Source organism: Heptranchias perlo, chromosome 34 (genome assembly GCF_035084215.1).
Source record: "Heptranchias perlo isolate sHepPer1 chromosome 34, sHepPer1.hap1, whole genome shotgun sequence".
Taxonomy (NCBI): Eukaryota; Metazoa; Chordata; class Chondrichthyes; order Hexanchiformes; family Hexanchidae; genus Heptranchias; species Heptranchias perlo.
Genome location: NC_090358.1, coordinates 17,850,432 through 17,867,352, shown reverse-complemented (window position 1 = coordinate 17,867,352; position 16,921 = coordinate 17,850,432). Strand labels below are relative to the sequence as shown.

Below are 16,921 nucleotides of genomic sequence, written 5' to 3'. Positions count from 1 at the left end.
TAAAAATAACAGTGAGGCTAACAGCGCTCACCGTTATTCATGTGCAAATTGGACAGTAACTTCCGGCAACTAAACGCGGAAATCCGGAAGTTGCTGTCTGAGATGTGATGCTCCTCCAAAAGCTGCTCGAAAACGCAGTCTGTCTGGCACCCCGTTCAAATGTATTGAAAGGCGTGAAGTTCCTGTACTGACATCACAGATACGGACTAAACTCGCCAAAAAAAGTTAGGGCTTGTTCATTCCAGTCTAAGTACCCTTTTAACAACGTGGTAAGTCTTAACAACTTAACTTCTCTGGCTCTGAAAATTAACTTTTACAAGTGTGGAGTCTCATTCCTTCAAATTTTAATTATTGTTGGACATTTAAAATAAAAGTTAATAAATTTTTTTTCTTATTTTTTCTTTGTCTCTTTTATCTGTCTCTGAATCCAATCTTTCTTTCCCTCTCTTTATTTCACTTTCTGTACCTGATTTGACATTGAATTCACTATTCTAACTTACACTTCTTGGTTCAGATTCTGCGTTGCTCATTAACGATTCTTCAATCTGATTGGTTATGGGGATAAACAGTTGCTTGCCCTGTTCACACAGGTCCGAGAGGCCCTGTAGAGGGCAGAGTGCTGTTTGGATCTCTAATGTCCAGTAACTTGCTGTGCTAAAGCTCATAGAAAGTCCATGGGCAAGTGCAAGTCGAGTGGCTGGCACAATTTGTTCACCGCTCACAACAGAATCCGGCCCAATATTGTTTGATTGTCAGGAACAAGCAAGATCAAGAAAAAATAAAATTCACTGTAATGTTCAAAATAAAAAAGTGAGGAGACTGTAATTCTAAGAGATCTCATATTTATTATTATTAAAACTATTTTTGGACAATATGACTTTTTAAATATGAGGGTAAATTGTGTTTCATTAATTTGCCATACAGTTCTACAAATAATCTAGCACATATTTATTGTATTTTTGCAGATATGTCATATATTAGGAGATTAATTTTTGACCTGACAAATTTATGCTAAGAATAAGTAATGCAAATTGGGTAGATCCCATTTCGCTGCAGTATGTATACCAAGTGATAGTCCACATCCCAGGATACAATATTTACCCCTATTGATGCCAGAACAATGTGGTCTTAAAATTGATTCACTCAAAGAGCCTCCTGATGAACTGAGATAAGTTCCAGATGGACTATACTCGAGATTAAAAATTTAGAATGTGGATCAGATTGTAAATCCAGCTAGGAACTGTCAGACTGCTTGAAAATAATTTCCTGTCTTCATGTTACTAGATGAGATCAGAGAATGACTGTAAAGCTTGTTTAAGACGGCACTATTTTCCTAAATGTTGGATGGGTGGGGGCAGGCCAAAGACAGCAAGAGCCTGAAACATATGTGTTTAGTATTTTATTTACAAGTCTCAGACACTGTCATAGGACATGCTGAGTTGTAATGAGCTTCATGCTCTCCTTATGTATCTACAATACCTTTTTATGGCAATGCAGATCAGCCTGCACTTCATTCCTATTCAAAATTTATGTCTAAGGTCCTGTCAGAATATTACCTCTCCTGTGTAGTTGTGCTGAGGTAATCTTATGAACGATCTGATGCCAACGTGGTCAATATTTAGAACTCTTCCCCATTATTGCAGTAGGGTTAAGGATATGCACAGTTCAAGGTAATTATACATTTTGTGCAGCAATAAAACCTTGGGTAAGTCCATCTATAAGCAACGTTACAAAATGGGTCCAGAAATGTGGGCGGGATTTTTGAAGACTCTGTGCCACCAACAGGCTCGCAACATAATGGGTGGCTCTTTGAACAATTGTGATGCATTGCCTGAGATATTGGGTTTCATTTTAGCACCCGCTATCGGGTGTGTTCCTGGCGGGGGGGCTCCGAAAATCGGGGAATCCCGGAGCGGGTTCGGAGCCCGGCTCCAACCCGCCCACTTCCGGGTTCCCCACAGACGCGCCGACGTGCGCGCGCAGCCCCCGCATGTGGGAATCCCGCAAGCAATTAAAGCCAGCGGGGTTCCACTTAACAATATTTATCTTGGTATTTCAGGTCATTAAAAGACCTGATTAAGTGAACATGTGAGGAGGGGTGGGATTTTATTGACAACTGGGACTGTTTCCCATACTGGGGGAAACACTCCCAGTTGAAGTGGACGTGTTGCAGCTATCAGCCTGTGGCAGCTGCAAAGGTCCATTTGACAGGTGGTGGGGGGAGGCCCTCACTCATTGCAGGAGGCCACTCTGTCACTTGGGACAAAGTTTGGCCTCCACCACCCTCCTCCTAACAATCAAATTCACCAACTTGCACACTTACCCCGGGGTCCAGAGACATGTACCTACCTTGCGGACCCCCTCAGATGTACATCTTCCGGATGGGGGCCGCCATAGCTGCAGTCATGACCTCCTCGGAGGGCGAACAGCATCACCAGCCTCGCCGGCCACGCCGTCCACCTCTGACACGTGAAGCTCCCCAACACAGTGCTGTGACACATCCACCTGCACAGCAGGAGGGAGGGCAACCGCAGAGAGAGATGTGTCGCAGAGGGCACTACCCTCGCCACAGGGTCCACAGACTGAGGCTCAGCTTCCTGGACCTCTCTGAGCAGCAGTGCACACGGAGGCTCAGAGTCACTCGACATGTAGTCGTGGACATCTGCAGCCTCCTTCATGCCAAGCTGTTCCCGGTTGGCCCGAGCACCATCTTCTTACCTGTCGCTGTCAAAGTCACCACTGCCCTCAACAACTTCTCCTCCGCATCCTTCCAGGGTGCCAACGGGGACATCATCGACATCTCTCAGTCGTCTGCACAAAAGAGCCCTGCAAATACACCTACACCACTCTGCAGTGACACAATGGGTGTCAACAGTTGTGGGTCTTCATTGTGATCCTCAGGAAAGGGCATTATTGCACAAACCAGACAAGATTCACAAAGACGTGGCAGTAGTGGTGCCAATATAATATGTAATGTGAGTTGGTCAGAAATTCGATATAAGTAAAAATCATGACAAACCCTCAAACACCCTTGTGCATCCCCTTCATGCTCACGACACGTTTGCCTTACGCTGCCTACTGCACATATGTGATGCATGCCCTGTGGCTGCAGCACAGGTAGTGGCAGGTTGAGTGAGGCTGACTGTGAAAGAGATGCACGAGAGGGTGAGTATGAGATAGAGCCATGAGATTGTATGAGGATTGGGTTGAATGGTAGTGGCGGGATGAGTACTGGCGAGGTGAGTAAGTGCAGGTAAGATGAGGATGAGGTTTGAGTGGGTGTGAGGGGTGATGTGACAGAGTAGTGTTGGCAGTGCAGAAGGAGATGTGGGGTGGGGGCGGTGATGTGGCAGACGGAGTGTAGGGGAATGAGTAAGTGTACTCACTTTGGCTGACCTACTGAGGTCATTGGAGCACCTCCTGCACTGTATGCAGGTGCGCGATATATTGGTGGTGCTGGTGACCTCCTCTGCCACCTCGAGCCAGGCCTTCCTGGTGGCAGAGGCAGGCTGCTTCCTCCCGCCCGCCGGGTGGAAGATCTCTGTCCTCCCCCTCCTCCTCATCCCATCTAATGATACCTGGAGTGAGGCATCATTAAACTGGGAGCGGCCTTCCCCCTGGGCTGCTCCATGCTGTAATTTTTGCTATTTGTTGCAGCATCTGTCAGTGGAGGACTGCCCCTTTAAATAGAGCTCCTCCAGCTGACAGAGCTTACTGCGCATGCGCAGCCCGTCGGACGCGCAGATCAGCAGTGGGGAACCCGGAAGACAAGGTAAGTGGATCCAATTAGGCTGCGATCGCGCGGGGGGCAGACTAATTTTGCCGGGCGCATTACCCACGCGCTCAATAGCCCCCCCGCCACGAACCCGCAGCCCTGCTAACATCGAGCCCATTGTGATTAACTTCCCTACCAGTGACACAGGGCATTGGAAAATTCTGCCCCATTCTTTTGAAAACCACTGAGTAGGGGTAACTTTACATTTTGGAAATTGAGACAGGTGTATAACAGACCGCTGATCCAATATCGCCCGTTTTAAACTATCACCAAAAGTTAAAATTACCCCCAGTAAGTTCAAAGCTCAACTACTTTCTCAGTAGCCTACTGCAAGAATGCACCCGGACAAGGCTGCAGCCTGTTCGTTATAAATGTAAAGGATTTGAGTTAAAAATAAATGTAATTATGTTTTTGATTTTGCCATTAAAGTGTTACAACTAATATATGGCTTGTAATGTCAAAATGAAGATTTAAAAACACTCATATAACTTCCCCACTCTTTCAGCAACAGTTTAAAAAATATTCAATGGAGTTGCATAGCTCTTATTCAAATCACGCATGTGTTCTGTTTATCTCTGATACAATTCAGACAATACTTCTGATATATTTTTAATACTTGACAAAGTAATCATTTTATGTTGGGCTATTTTGCAATGTATTTCAGTTGAACTGTAGCCTGTAAGAACATGTTGGTCATTCAAAGCTGTTTGAACAATTAGTATCCATGTCATCTGTCAAAAATAAAGTGCATGCCTTGTATTTATATGATCAGAATCTTTCTGCATGATTTGTCTGCAATATTACATATGCAGTAATCCTAAATCTCAAGTACACAAACCATTGCTGCAGGAACTCATTTGGTTCAAGAACTAACACCATGTTCCACGAGGAAATATCAATTGCATATGAGGATGATGGATGGCTCTGCTCCACTCCTGTGTGACTTGTCATCGATAATTTTATCCCAAATGTGCATTGTTCATGACAAATTAATTAAACTTCAGTACTCCAAACTTTCCCTCATGAATAGTTAATATTCAGGTTATAGTTTGAGAAATTTCAGGTCAATTTATGCAAGTTATGTTTACATTGTATTCAGAGCCAGTACATAATAGCTGCCTTGTTTTTGTAGCTGACAGAATTTTAAAAAGCACCAGAAATAGTGACACGTCTAATACCATTTGAAAAACAAAATTTGTCAAAGTATGTGATGTGTTTTTAATCAAGGCATTTATTTATAGTTTCTCCGGAATAATATTAGCAGCCCATATACATGTATCTTTTGTAAAATATGTACGTGCTGATTTCAACATGAGTAATGTTTATAATGAGACTCATTTTCTTTTGAATGGCAAGCACTTTTAACAACCAAAGGCAAGTTCTTGATTATCAGGGGAAACTACAAGCTCTTAACAGGGCTGAGACATCATGTATATCATGCCTAAATGGTCAAGAACTGGTGCTATCCTGCCTGAATGGTAATGTTCTAATGGAACAAAAATTTCTTGGGTCAGCTCATTTGCAAAATTTCTTCACAGATCCAGGTGAAGATTTGTTCAAGTGTAGCAAGCACACTAGTGATGGAGGCAGAAAATTATGTGGGAGTGAAATTTAAAGGGATGGGCACAAAATTCTGAAAGCCTTTAGAAAGACATCTCAACTTGTGAGCAGCAAAAGCTGGAGGGCAAGGGATTTATAAATGACAGCCAAATACGAGGGGCAAGGAAACCCTGTGTGCAGGCTTGAGGCTGCAGCTGCCAGGTCCTGTCAATAACTGTGCCCAGCCCTATGATGCATGCTGGTGTCCTTACAGCATATGGCACAGTTCTCCATTTGGCTGTCTACTGACCTTGGACCCTGTGAAGACACTTCCCTCAACCATTGCCAGGTAGGTGCAACAAAACCTGCAAATATGGTTGGTGCCATTTTGGCAATTAGGTTTTGCTGCCTGATGGTCACTGCAATATTCCTTCTTTCATGCAGTACCCCATAAAGCAGGTCACATTGTATTTGTGGTGTTTCTGAAGAACCATCCAACATCACGGTTAAGCAAACCATTGGGCCTTCAGTCACCACCTGCCTTGAGAGTTGGAGCCTCCACCTGTATTAATCAGTTGTCCAAGTGAGGTGTGGCCACGTCTGCCTGCAGATGCAGGTGTGCAAGTACTGATGGCTTGGCACAAAGCATTTGTCATGCAACCGGATCTGTCGGGCATCCTTTTGGTAGTTCTTCCCAGCACCTCAGAGGGATTCCCATTAGGAAACCCAATGTTAGAGTATAGGTACTGCAGGCAAAAACAAAAATTAAACAATTGGCACAAAGGCTCTGGAGAATCGAAGTGCCGAGAGAAAATAAAACTTAAAAAATAGAAAAACAGGCCAGTAGTGACCTCAAAACTGCTGCAAGAATCTTTTTTGTCCTTAAAATTACTTCGCTGTACTGCTCAGCACAAAGCAACCCTGGATGCTCATTTATAATAGGTGTTGAGTTGAGGTGACAGATGATCAGCGTAAAGAGGACAAAAAGACACGGGAGGTATCTGAATGATACTCTACACTACGCTGTGTTATTTACATATATTTTAATGAAGCTCTCATGTTTAAAATAGGAGTTTCCTTTGACCCCTCCACCCTGGACCCCCAGCCCAATCAGAAATGCCAGTCATACATAAGGGATGGAGACTTGCCGTCTGAACTAGAAACATACGGAGCATTGCAGGCAGGAAAATTGGCCCCAGCAAGTTTTATATGTTAAAGTGTAGAGAATTGCCATTTATGTACTCTTGTGACAATTTAGATATAAAATATTTTAATAGAAATTAAATTGAATTGTAATGCAACTGAAATGCAAAATAAAAGGACTACAATCACAAAAGTCCTCTTTACATAGTTACTAAAAATAACAATTGTCTACACAAAGAATAATAAAATGATGAAACTAGCTAACAGAAAAAAGGTAGTGGTAACTTTAATGTGCAATGATTTATGGCTACCAGTGCAGCTGCTTACAGTTCTTGTAATTTATCAAATTTCACAATAAACACTGATTGTGCCAAGTAAATTACACAGGATTACTGTAGCTTGGACTTGCAATTGTTCACTTCTGATTGCAGGATTGCAGGTTCAAATGTCCAGGCTTTTTGATGCTCAAATCTGATTCCCTTCATAGTGATGAGTTTCATCATTGAACTGCTGCTAGGTAGCAGGACGTTCCACCTTGGAGACGAAAAGGCACAACTGTCTGTCACTGATCAATGAAAGTATATGCTTGACTCTCTGGAGAAAAATTCAGCACCCAAATTTAAATGTTTTGAAAAATAAACCACTAATGTCGGATTTCCCCCTTGGTTTACTAGTAGATTGTACTTTATGTAAATGTTTAACAATGTAATTATTCAAATATGCATCATCTTTTCACATGTTTAGACGATGAGAAATCAAAGACATCAAAAGAAGAGTATAAAGACCAAAAAGTTTTTAAAAAGCACAAGATAAGGCGAAAAAAGTAAATTTGGACTTTTCACCATGCTGAAACAAAAACAGGGCCATTGCATTTACCCACTGTTCAACTATTGGATCTGATTTTGCTCAGGTGCCATCCTCTTTCCCCCTTCCAATAGGTCCTTTTTCCTTGAGGCACCAGCTGCCATTTATGTGATGCTGACACTGGGAATCCGCGGAGCCCCACGTTTTTGGCGCTCTCCCAGCAAGTCTTGATCAATGCATTTGGAGCAAAATGAGCTAACCTTGTACAATGGGACACGGTTAACTGACTCAGGCATAGGTACTGGAGCACCTGATGGCTCATGGTGCTATGGGTGGTACCACATTATTAGCCCTATTGAGTATTTTTAACCAATATTTCACCTTTTTACCCATTTGCTATCTTACATGAGCTGTTCTGTACTGTGTGCTTTTAATAATAATAAAGATAGTTTGACTATTGGCCATTAGAAAGAATTAGCTTAGTTTCTCCAATGTTGCATTTTGTTTTTGAACTAATGAGGAAATTTTGCCTTGACAGAGTAAAAAACAAGAGGTTCCTCGTGAGGAGCAGGGACCCAACATCAAAAACTTAGACTTCTGGCCTAAGCTCATTACTTTGATGGTTTCGTGTGTAGATGAGGATAAGACGGCCTATTCTCCTGTCCTGAACCAGTAAGTAAATTCATAGTTGAAGTTAAATTTCAGATACACATGCCTGTGCTAAGCGAAATTATACCTTAGTTTTTGGTGCCAAAAAAGTGTTAATTCCAAGGCTAAAGTTTACAAATAATTTCACAGTGGTACTGATTTATTTCTTTTATTTAGCATTTACATTTGTACTGCAACTGAGTAAAAGGATGTGATCAAATTAATAACAGTGCTATTGTGCAGGAGTGCTCATATATAAACCGAGGGCTACTTGCCCATTTCTTCTTAATCTGTGTACCTCGGTAGGCCTGCTGAACCAGCTGTCTTTTGCTCTCCATTCATGACATCCTGGCCGTGGATACAACCAGAGCTAGAATTCAGCACTTTGCCCTGTCCCTTCCCTTGCTGCTCGGTTGGACAGCAAGGGAATGCCATTGGGAAATGAAGCATCTGTAAAGCAGGAAAGGGCTCTGTTGGAAAACTACAGCTCTGTAGTTCTAATGGAACTATACTAGAATGATTGTCTTTGGGGGAAAACGCCTATATTTACATTTCTAATGGGAGCATTAATCCTTTTTGGGGGTGGGAGCTTCCTGAGCAGAAGTACCTGGATTCTATTTGGCAGCTTTTTGAAATCAAGAGATCATTATGTGGAAGATTTGTTAAATTTGCTATTTGTAACAAAAGTGGAAGTGTTCTTCTTTATACTTAAGTTTTTAATTTCTCTGCAAAGAGCAAACAACAACTACTTGCATTTATATAGCGCCTTTAACATAATAAAACGTCCCAAGGCGCTTCACAGGAGCGTTGTGAAACAAAATTTGACAGCGAGCCACATAAGGAGATATTAGGACAGGTGACCAAAAACTTGGTCAAAGAGGTAGGTTTAAAGGAGGGTCTTAAAGGAGGAGAGAGAGGTAGAGAGGCGGAGAGGTTTAGGGAGGGAATTCCAGAGTGTAGGGCCCAGACAGTTGATGGCACGGCTGCCGATGATGGAGCGATTAAAATCGGGGATGTACAAGAGGCCAGAATTGAAGGTGCGCAGAGATCTCGGAGTGTTGTAGGGCTGGAGGAGGTTACAGAAACAGGGAGGGGCGAGGCCATGGAGGGATTTGAAAACAAGGAAGAGAATTTTAAAATCGAGGCGTTGCTGGAACGGGAGCCAGTGTAGATCAGCGAGCAGTGGTGATGGGTGAACGGAACTCGGTGCAAGTTAGGTTACAGACATCAGAGTTTTGGAAGAGCTCAAGTTTACGGAGGGTGGAAGGTGGAAGGCCGGCCAGGAGAGCATGGAATAGTCCAGCCTAGAGGCAACAAAGGCATGGATGAGGATTTCAGCAGCAGATGTGCTGAAGCAGGGACGGAAATGGGGACATTTTCCTTCTCCCCAACACAATGTGGGAAATCATGGCTGAAAACCCATGTCCCATCATTCTATGCTGGAAAATTCTTCAAACTGGACACCAGTTGTTTGGGAATTTACTCCTTGACAAAATGTTAGTGAAAGAAACTGCTTTAGGATGTTGTTAAATACACAAGAATAGGGGGGCAAAGAGCTGATTGAACCACTTAGTGTTCTGCCAGAATCAGCTCAAAATCTCCAATTCCCTATTTTAAAATGGAGTTTGCACAATTATACACTATAGTCATAAATAGGTCATAATTCATTCACTAGAGATTGCTGGCCAGCAATCCACAAATTTACTCTGGCAGTTAATGTTGGTTCATGGTCACAAATTGTTGCTGTTGCCGATAAAATTACAACTACAGTATTTATACTCCATATAGGAAAATTATAATCAGGTTTGAAGATTAATTTTGCCATGAAAGATTAATCTACCTTGTCTTGATAAGTTTATCTCATCAGAACACCTGTGTCGTAGGCTGTCAATTACACAGAACTCAAACTTTTCACTAGGACAAATATTTTATAACATGCAGTAAGGTGTAGTACCTTGAAGTGCTAAAGATGTTTGTCATATTTGTGCAATGCAGCATATCACCCGCAAGTATAATGTTATATAAATCCTGTTTTTTAAAAAAATGACCTGCATCCAGTTTATGATTTCAAATAAAATACTTTGTGCTTTTGCTTGTGGTAAATGTCTCCAAGTTTGGGCGAGCAGATTATTGGTGACCTCAGATAAAGCTGGGCAACTAACTGTGAAAATCTTATGTTATTTAACCTTAGTCCTAAAATTATACAGTGGAATACTAACATCCAATGTTTAATATGTTTGAAGTTCCTATCTCCGCTATTTTAGTGGAAGACTAACCCACTTATTTTAAACAGAGTAAATGCCTCTGCTAAAATATTGGAGAGTGGAATTTCAGATGAATGTGTTGAGCATCTGTTCACTATCCCATGGTGCAATATCATGGCACTTGTGTTTATTATTTGGTCCGTCCACTATATATGCAAAGTAATTCTGAGGAAAGAACAGCCTGCCAAACAAATTGCCAAATTTTCAAATTATTCATTGCTTGGATGAAAATGTTAAGTCTTGATTTTTGACATGGGTTGGTTTCTGCCAGGTGCAGTCTCAGCATGCTACAGCCACTTTGGGCCACTTTGCTACTCCGAACTGTTGGTGGTAGTTGTTATGAACCTTGTATGTGTATTTTCTACTATTAGATTCATCTGAAAATCAGATGGTCTGACTGTCAACTTGGGTGTTTTTTTCTGGCTGCTTAACCCACAGCCAAAGATGCCTTAAGGCAGCAGTATCAAATTGTTGAGGTAAAATTTGCCACAACTTGAAGAATTTCATTACTGTTTAAAGATGAGATAGAATTCTGTTGAAGAATTTGAGCCAATCAAAACAAACTTTACACTTTCTTGTGTATGTCCATCGTGGAAACATCCATATTTCATTGAACTGATCCATGACATCCTGCAGTTTAGTTTACTTGTTACGTAGTGGAATTGTAAAATCTGAACTCACTGGTAACAAACAATGTGCTCACCCATTACACACTCAGTATCCCGAGTTAAAGTTTTCTTACCATAACATTGGTAATCAGAGAGAAGCTGTGCTAAATTGAGAATGTCGTGGTACAATCTGCATCCAAGCTATTATCATCTGTAAACCTAAAGGTGCATCTGTAATGGTGCATCTGACCGTTTGCTGGGTATTGCCTGCATTTATAGCAGTGGGCCTTCTGCATATTTTTATTCTTTAGTAGCTGTTCAAAATGATTTGTCAGAAAAAGCCCATTAACAAATCAATTCTTAGCCCCAACTCACATGTTAAGGCCTACTTGAAATGTGAAATAAAACTGTGCATTTATGAAATGTTTTGCTGGCCAAACACAGCCCCATTTCAGTTTGCAAAAACCAAATAGGTTTGTCAGAGGCACAAATTTCCAACGAGCAGAATTTTGTCCCTGAAAAGGCCAAATAAGGATTTGATCTTCAGACGCAATGAGGTTAGAAAGTCGGCAGCCATCTGCCACATTTCCCTCAGTAAAGCACTTATGTAGATTTGACATATGTCTGAAACAAACAGAGGCTGCATCTGAAAATTTAGGTTTCATTTTGAGAGTCGAGCCTCTGATGTCTGTAAAAAATCTGTTCACTGGTAATATCTTTATAACCAATACAAACAAAAAAAGTGATGTATAAATGAAACCAGTGGCCTCTAGCTACTTCCTAATAACATTTTTTATAAAATAAGAAAACTGTAAAATGAAGAATGATGGGATAATGGAACTGTTGAATGGCAGTGGTTCTCAGAAAACAAATCACATGTGAAAGGCACTTACTCTTGTTTGTCATACCAAAAACTTAGAATTTTGAATGCAATTCTGGAAGTTCCATTTATTTTACTAATAAAATCTGCCACATCTCAAAAGAAGCTGAATAAATGTTTTTTCCCTTATCTAATCAATATTTTTTATAACTACACACTATTGTATCTCATTTCCATCCCATTAGGAACAATGAAAGTTTGAACTTTTGAATGATTCACTGGGTAATGGAGAAGTTAATTTATATTTTCATCTTAAAATACAATTAAATTCAAAATTTGACAGGTTTTAATATCTAATTTAGGGTAATTTGCCTTAAAGGTGTAATGCTTGTGATTACATTGCTTTAACATTAGTCTGTAGGTCTCCCAGGATACATTTTTGGACAAACTTAGGTGAAAACCGAAGGCAGTTCAGAACACCACCAAAGTTAAGAGTAGGACAGAAGATGAGATAACTCAAAGTCAAAGGGCAGGTGTCATTAAGCTTAGGTTTTAAAAGCCTGTAGATTGAATCATAGAATCGTTACAGCACAGAAGGAGGCCATTCAGCCCATCGAGCCTGTGCCAGCTCTTTATAAGAGCAATCCAGTTAGTCCCATTCCCTCGCTCTTTCCCTGTAGCCCTGCACATTTTTTCTCTTTAAATATTTATCCAGTTCCTTTTTGAAAGCCACTATTGAATCTGCATCCATCACCCTTTTAGGTAATGCCTTCCAGATCATAACTACTTGCTGCGTGTCCGCCCATTCCACCAGCCTAACTGTGTCCTCTTGAAGTCTATCGCTATCCTCCTCACTGTTCACTACACTTCCAAGTTTTGTGTTACCTGCAAATTTTGAAATTGTGCCTTGTACACCCAAGTCCAAGTTATTAATATATATCAAAAAAAGCATTTGTCCTAGTACTGACCCCCGGGGAACGCCACTGTATACCTTCCTCCCGTCCAAAAAACAACCGTTCACCACTACTCTCAGTTTCCTGTCACTTAGCCAATTTCGTATCCATGCTGCCACTGCCTCTTTTATTCCGTGGGCTTCAATTTTACTGATAAGCCTATTATGTGGCGTTTTATCAAACGTCTTTTAAAAGTCCATTTACACAACATCCACTGCATTGCTTTCATCAGCCCTGTTTGTTACCTCATCAAAAAACTCAATCAAGTTAGTTAAACATGATTTGCCTTTAACAAATCCGTGCTGGCTTTCCTTTATTAATCCACACTTGTCCAAGTGACTATTAATTTTGTCCCGGATTATTGTTTCTTAAAGCTTCCCCATCACCGAGGTTGAACTGACTGGCCTGTAGTTGCTGAGTTTATCCTTACACCGTTTTTTGAATAAGGGTGTAACATTTCTCCAGTCCTCTGACACCACCCCCGTATTTAAGGAGTATTGGAAGATTATGGCCAACACCTTTGCAATTTCCACTCTTACTTCCCTCAGCAACCTAGGATGCATCCCATCCGGACCAGGCGACTTATCTACTTTAAGCATAGCCAGCCTTTCCAGTAGCTCCTCTTTATCAATTTTCATCCCATCCAGTATCTCAACTACCTCTCTTTTACTGTGACTTTGGCAGCATTTTCTTCCTTGGTAAAGACAGGTGCAAAGTATTCATTTAGTATCTCAGCCATGCCCTCTGCCTCATGCATCGATCTCCTTTTTGGTCTCTAATCGGCCCCACCACTCCACTTACTATCCGTTTAATATTTAAATGCCTATGGAAGACTTTTGGATTCCCTTTTATGTTAGCCGTCAGCATATTCTCATATTCCCTCTTTGCCCCTCTTATTTCCATTTTCACTTCTTCTCTGTACTTTCTATATTCAGCCTGGTTCTCATTTGTATTATCAACCTGTCATATACCCCCTTTTTCTGCTTCATCATACTCTCTATCTCTTTCATCATCCAGGGAGCTCTGGCTTTGGTTGTCCTACCTTTCCCCCTCGTGGGAATGTACCTAGACTGTACCCGAACCATCTCCTCTTTAAAGGCCGCCCATTGTTCGATTGCAGTTTTGCCTGCCAATCTTTGTAGGTTGTAGGATGAAAGGTTGAGAGGTGTAAAGAGTTGTACATTTATGAGGGTTTGGGAAAATGAATTAGAGTTACAACAACAACTTGCATTTATACAGCATTTTTAACATAGAAAAACATCCCAAGGCACATCTGTTACATTCAACAGTTTCTTCAAACCACTCAACCACAGGCGGGTTGGGGTTTGATCCAGTTCAGCCGACCATTTTTCAGTTATTGGATACTTAAGGAGCCAGCTCAGAGCTAGCTAAAAAGACAAATGGGGAAAAATTGGATAGGGCCTGTTTTAGGGCGGGAGTAGCACGATCCGCTATTACCCCGCGCCCAATGGCCCCTGCGCAGGCAGGACGAGATTTTTGTCAGGCCTAAGGACTTACCTGCTATCTGCGTTGGAAATCAGCCTTGAACAAGAATTCCATGCAATTCGCACTTTCCACCAGCAGGGGGAAGCTCCAATCTCTTAAAGGCAGGCTGTCTGTCGGAAATCTCTTAAAGGTAGCTGGTACCTGTTATTTGCTAAATATAACAGCCTGCTGTCTGCACGGAGTCTGAACGGTGATCACACATCACACACATAAAGCACAGATGCAGGTCCCAGCCCTATTTTTACTTACTGATGAGTTATGTTAAAACATTGAATAAAGGTTGTGCACCACTAAATCCCACATCCTCCAATCTGCATGCCAGACCTCACCAATCTGCCAATCTGAGGCTCCGTGCACTAAGGTTCTCTGCTGATGCACCATAGGCCTTGGTACAAGAGGTGGACAGGAGTAGGGACATCCTTTATCCGCGGCAGGGGGGAGCAAGAGGCCATCCAGACATACACCCAAAAGGTAGTGGGAGGCAGTAGGGGATGAAGTCAATGCCAGGCACACAGCATCATGAACAAGGATGCAGAACAAGAAGAAGTTCAATGCTTTGACATGAGTGGTCAAGATGAGTGAAGTCAACTGTCAAGTGACGTCTCCTACCAACTACACCACTAGCCGCATCCATTGCTCCATGCACAACCCTCCCCATCACCTGCATACCAACAAATTCTTTCCATCAATACTCAACCCTCTCACACATTACCACCGTTGCAAGCCGCCCACCCACAACTCACATGTCACACACAATGGCAGCTATTCAACCATGATAGGCACGTCACCCAGACACACGTCCCACTTTCTTGCAGGAGAAGCTTTCACATATGAGGAGGCAGCAAGTGGTGGTGGCCCCATATCCCTTCATACCCTTGGTTCACAGAAATCTATCAATCTCAGATTTAGAATTCACAATTGAACGAGCATTAACTGCTGTTTGCAGAACAGCGTTCTAAACTTCTCCCACCCTTTGCACGTAGAAGCATTGCCTAACTTCACTCCTGCACGACCTGGCTGTAAATATTAGGCTATGTCCCCGCATCCTAGTATTCAAGTGTAGCAGACCTCCAAAAACAGTTACAAATGGCAGCCAGAAGCAATATTCCAGCCGCTAACCTGTAAATCCGGCATGGTCCCTTTTAAAAAACCTGCACTCTAAGACACGTTCAGATGGTCGGGGTTAAGCCTGTGCATTGAGTTGTGCGTTAAGACCCAAAATGGTGTCTATCACTTTAAATTAGCGTTGTACACTGATTGAAGCCATTTTCCGCCTACTTTACTTGATTCCAGCGTTCGTTATCTGCCCCTGCGCTAACTCCTATACGGAAATGGCATCTGGCGCAAGTCACGCTGGAAACGTGCGTGCGCATCGAAGACGCCACCTTGGACGTCAGGGAGACCGTGTATCGCTGAAACAACGGGCGCTACATGGCCCAATTTAGCGCCCAAAGTCTTTACCAAAACCAACAGTACAGTAACCTTAATATTTGTTCTGCGACAGCTACCATCATCCTTTTCCCCTCAGGCAGGTGTTTGGCTCACGTAGAAGCCCATCACATGCTTAAGAGTATCCAAGCCAAACTGCTGAGAAATTCATACAGTTAGAATTTATGTTTGCCCAGTATATTATGCATATACTCTTCCTGTAGGTACACAACTCACCCATCTAAGCCTAGGCAACATAAGTGCAGGATTGGAGATTTTGAGCTGATTCTGGCATAACACTAAGTGCTTCAATCAGCTCTCTGCCTCCCTATTCTTGCATATTTAACAATATCCTAAAGCAGTTTCTTTCACTAACTTTTTGTCAAGGGCTAAATTCCCAAATAACTTGTGGCCAATTTGAAGAATCTTCCAACATGGAATGATGGAACATGGGTTTTCAGCCATGATTTCCCACATTGGGGAGGGGGATAATTTCCCCGTCTTTGCCCCTGCTTTAGGACATCTGCAGCTGAAGCCATCATCCACGCCTTTGTCACTTCTAGACTCGACTATTCCAATGCTCTTCTTGCTGGCCTCCCACCTTGCACCTTCCGTAAACTTCAGCTCATTCAAACTCTGCTGCCCATATCCTAATTCGCACCAAGTCCCATTCACCCATCACCTCTGTGCTCACTGACCTATATTGGCTCCCAGTCTGGCAACGCCTCAATTTTAAAATTCTCATCCTTGTTTTCAAATCCCTCTATGGCCTCGCCCCTCCGTATCTCTGTAACTTCCTCCAACCCTACAACCCTCTAAGATCTCTGCTCTCCTACAATTCCGGCCTCTTGCACATCCCCGATTTTAATCGTTCTACTGTTGGCAGCTGTGCCTTTAGCTGCCTCGGCCCGAAGCTCTGGAAATCCCTCTCTAAACCCCTCTATTTCTCTCTCCTCCTTTACATGGCTGCTTAAAACCTACCTCTTTGACCAAGCTTTTGGTCACCTGTCCTAATATCTCTTTATGTGACGTGTTGTCAAATTTTGTTTGATAATGCTCCTGTGAAGCACCTTGGGACATTTTACTATGCTAAAGGCGCTATATAAATTCACGTTGTTGTTGTTGCATCAGACCAATACAGGTAAGTTTATGCAACTAGAAACACCCTATGTGCTTGACTTGTAGGTTTATCTGTAGCTGTTTGGAAAGAATCCTAGCTTACTGTGACAGGTCTATTCCCCCCAGGGCCCATTAATGAGCTAAGCTGGCTAGTCAGTCATTAAAAATGCGTTGGAGTACTGAGATATGTGGCTCGAGTATCAGATAGCCAAGCCTGCCACAGAGGTTGGCTCAATTCCAATCTTCCATCCTTTCAGATGACGAGCAAGACAAATGAGTGGTTTGGGACTGCCGCATTCCAGCTAAGGCAATCT

At 42.3% G+C, this 16,921-nt stretch overlaps 1 protein-coding gene across 6 annotated transcripts in view; it reads left to right on the top strand.

Moving 5' to 3' along the window:
* LOC137301857 (protein unc-13 homolog C-like) overlaps nucleotides 1-16,921 on the top strand; it is a 514,180-nt gene that overhangs the window by 349,384 nt on the left and 147,875 nt on the right. For all 6 annotated transcript variants that reach the window (XM_067971546.1, XM_067971545.1, XM_067971544.1 and 3 more), the window contains one exon: nucleotides 7,800-7,933. In XM_067971546.1, the coding sequence (XP_067827647.1) occupies nucleotides 7,800-7,933 (134 nt within the window). The remainder of the gene's footprint in view (nucleotides 1-7,799; nucleotides 7,934-16,921) is intronic.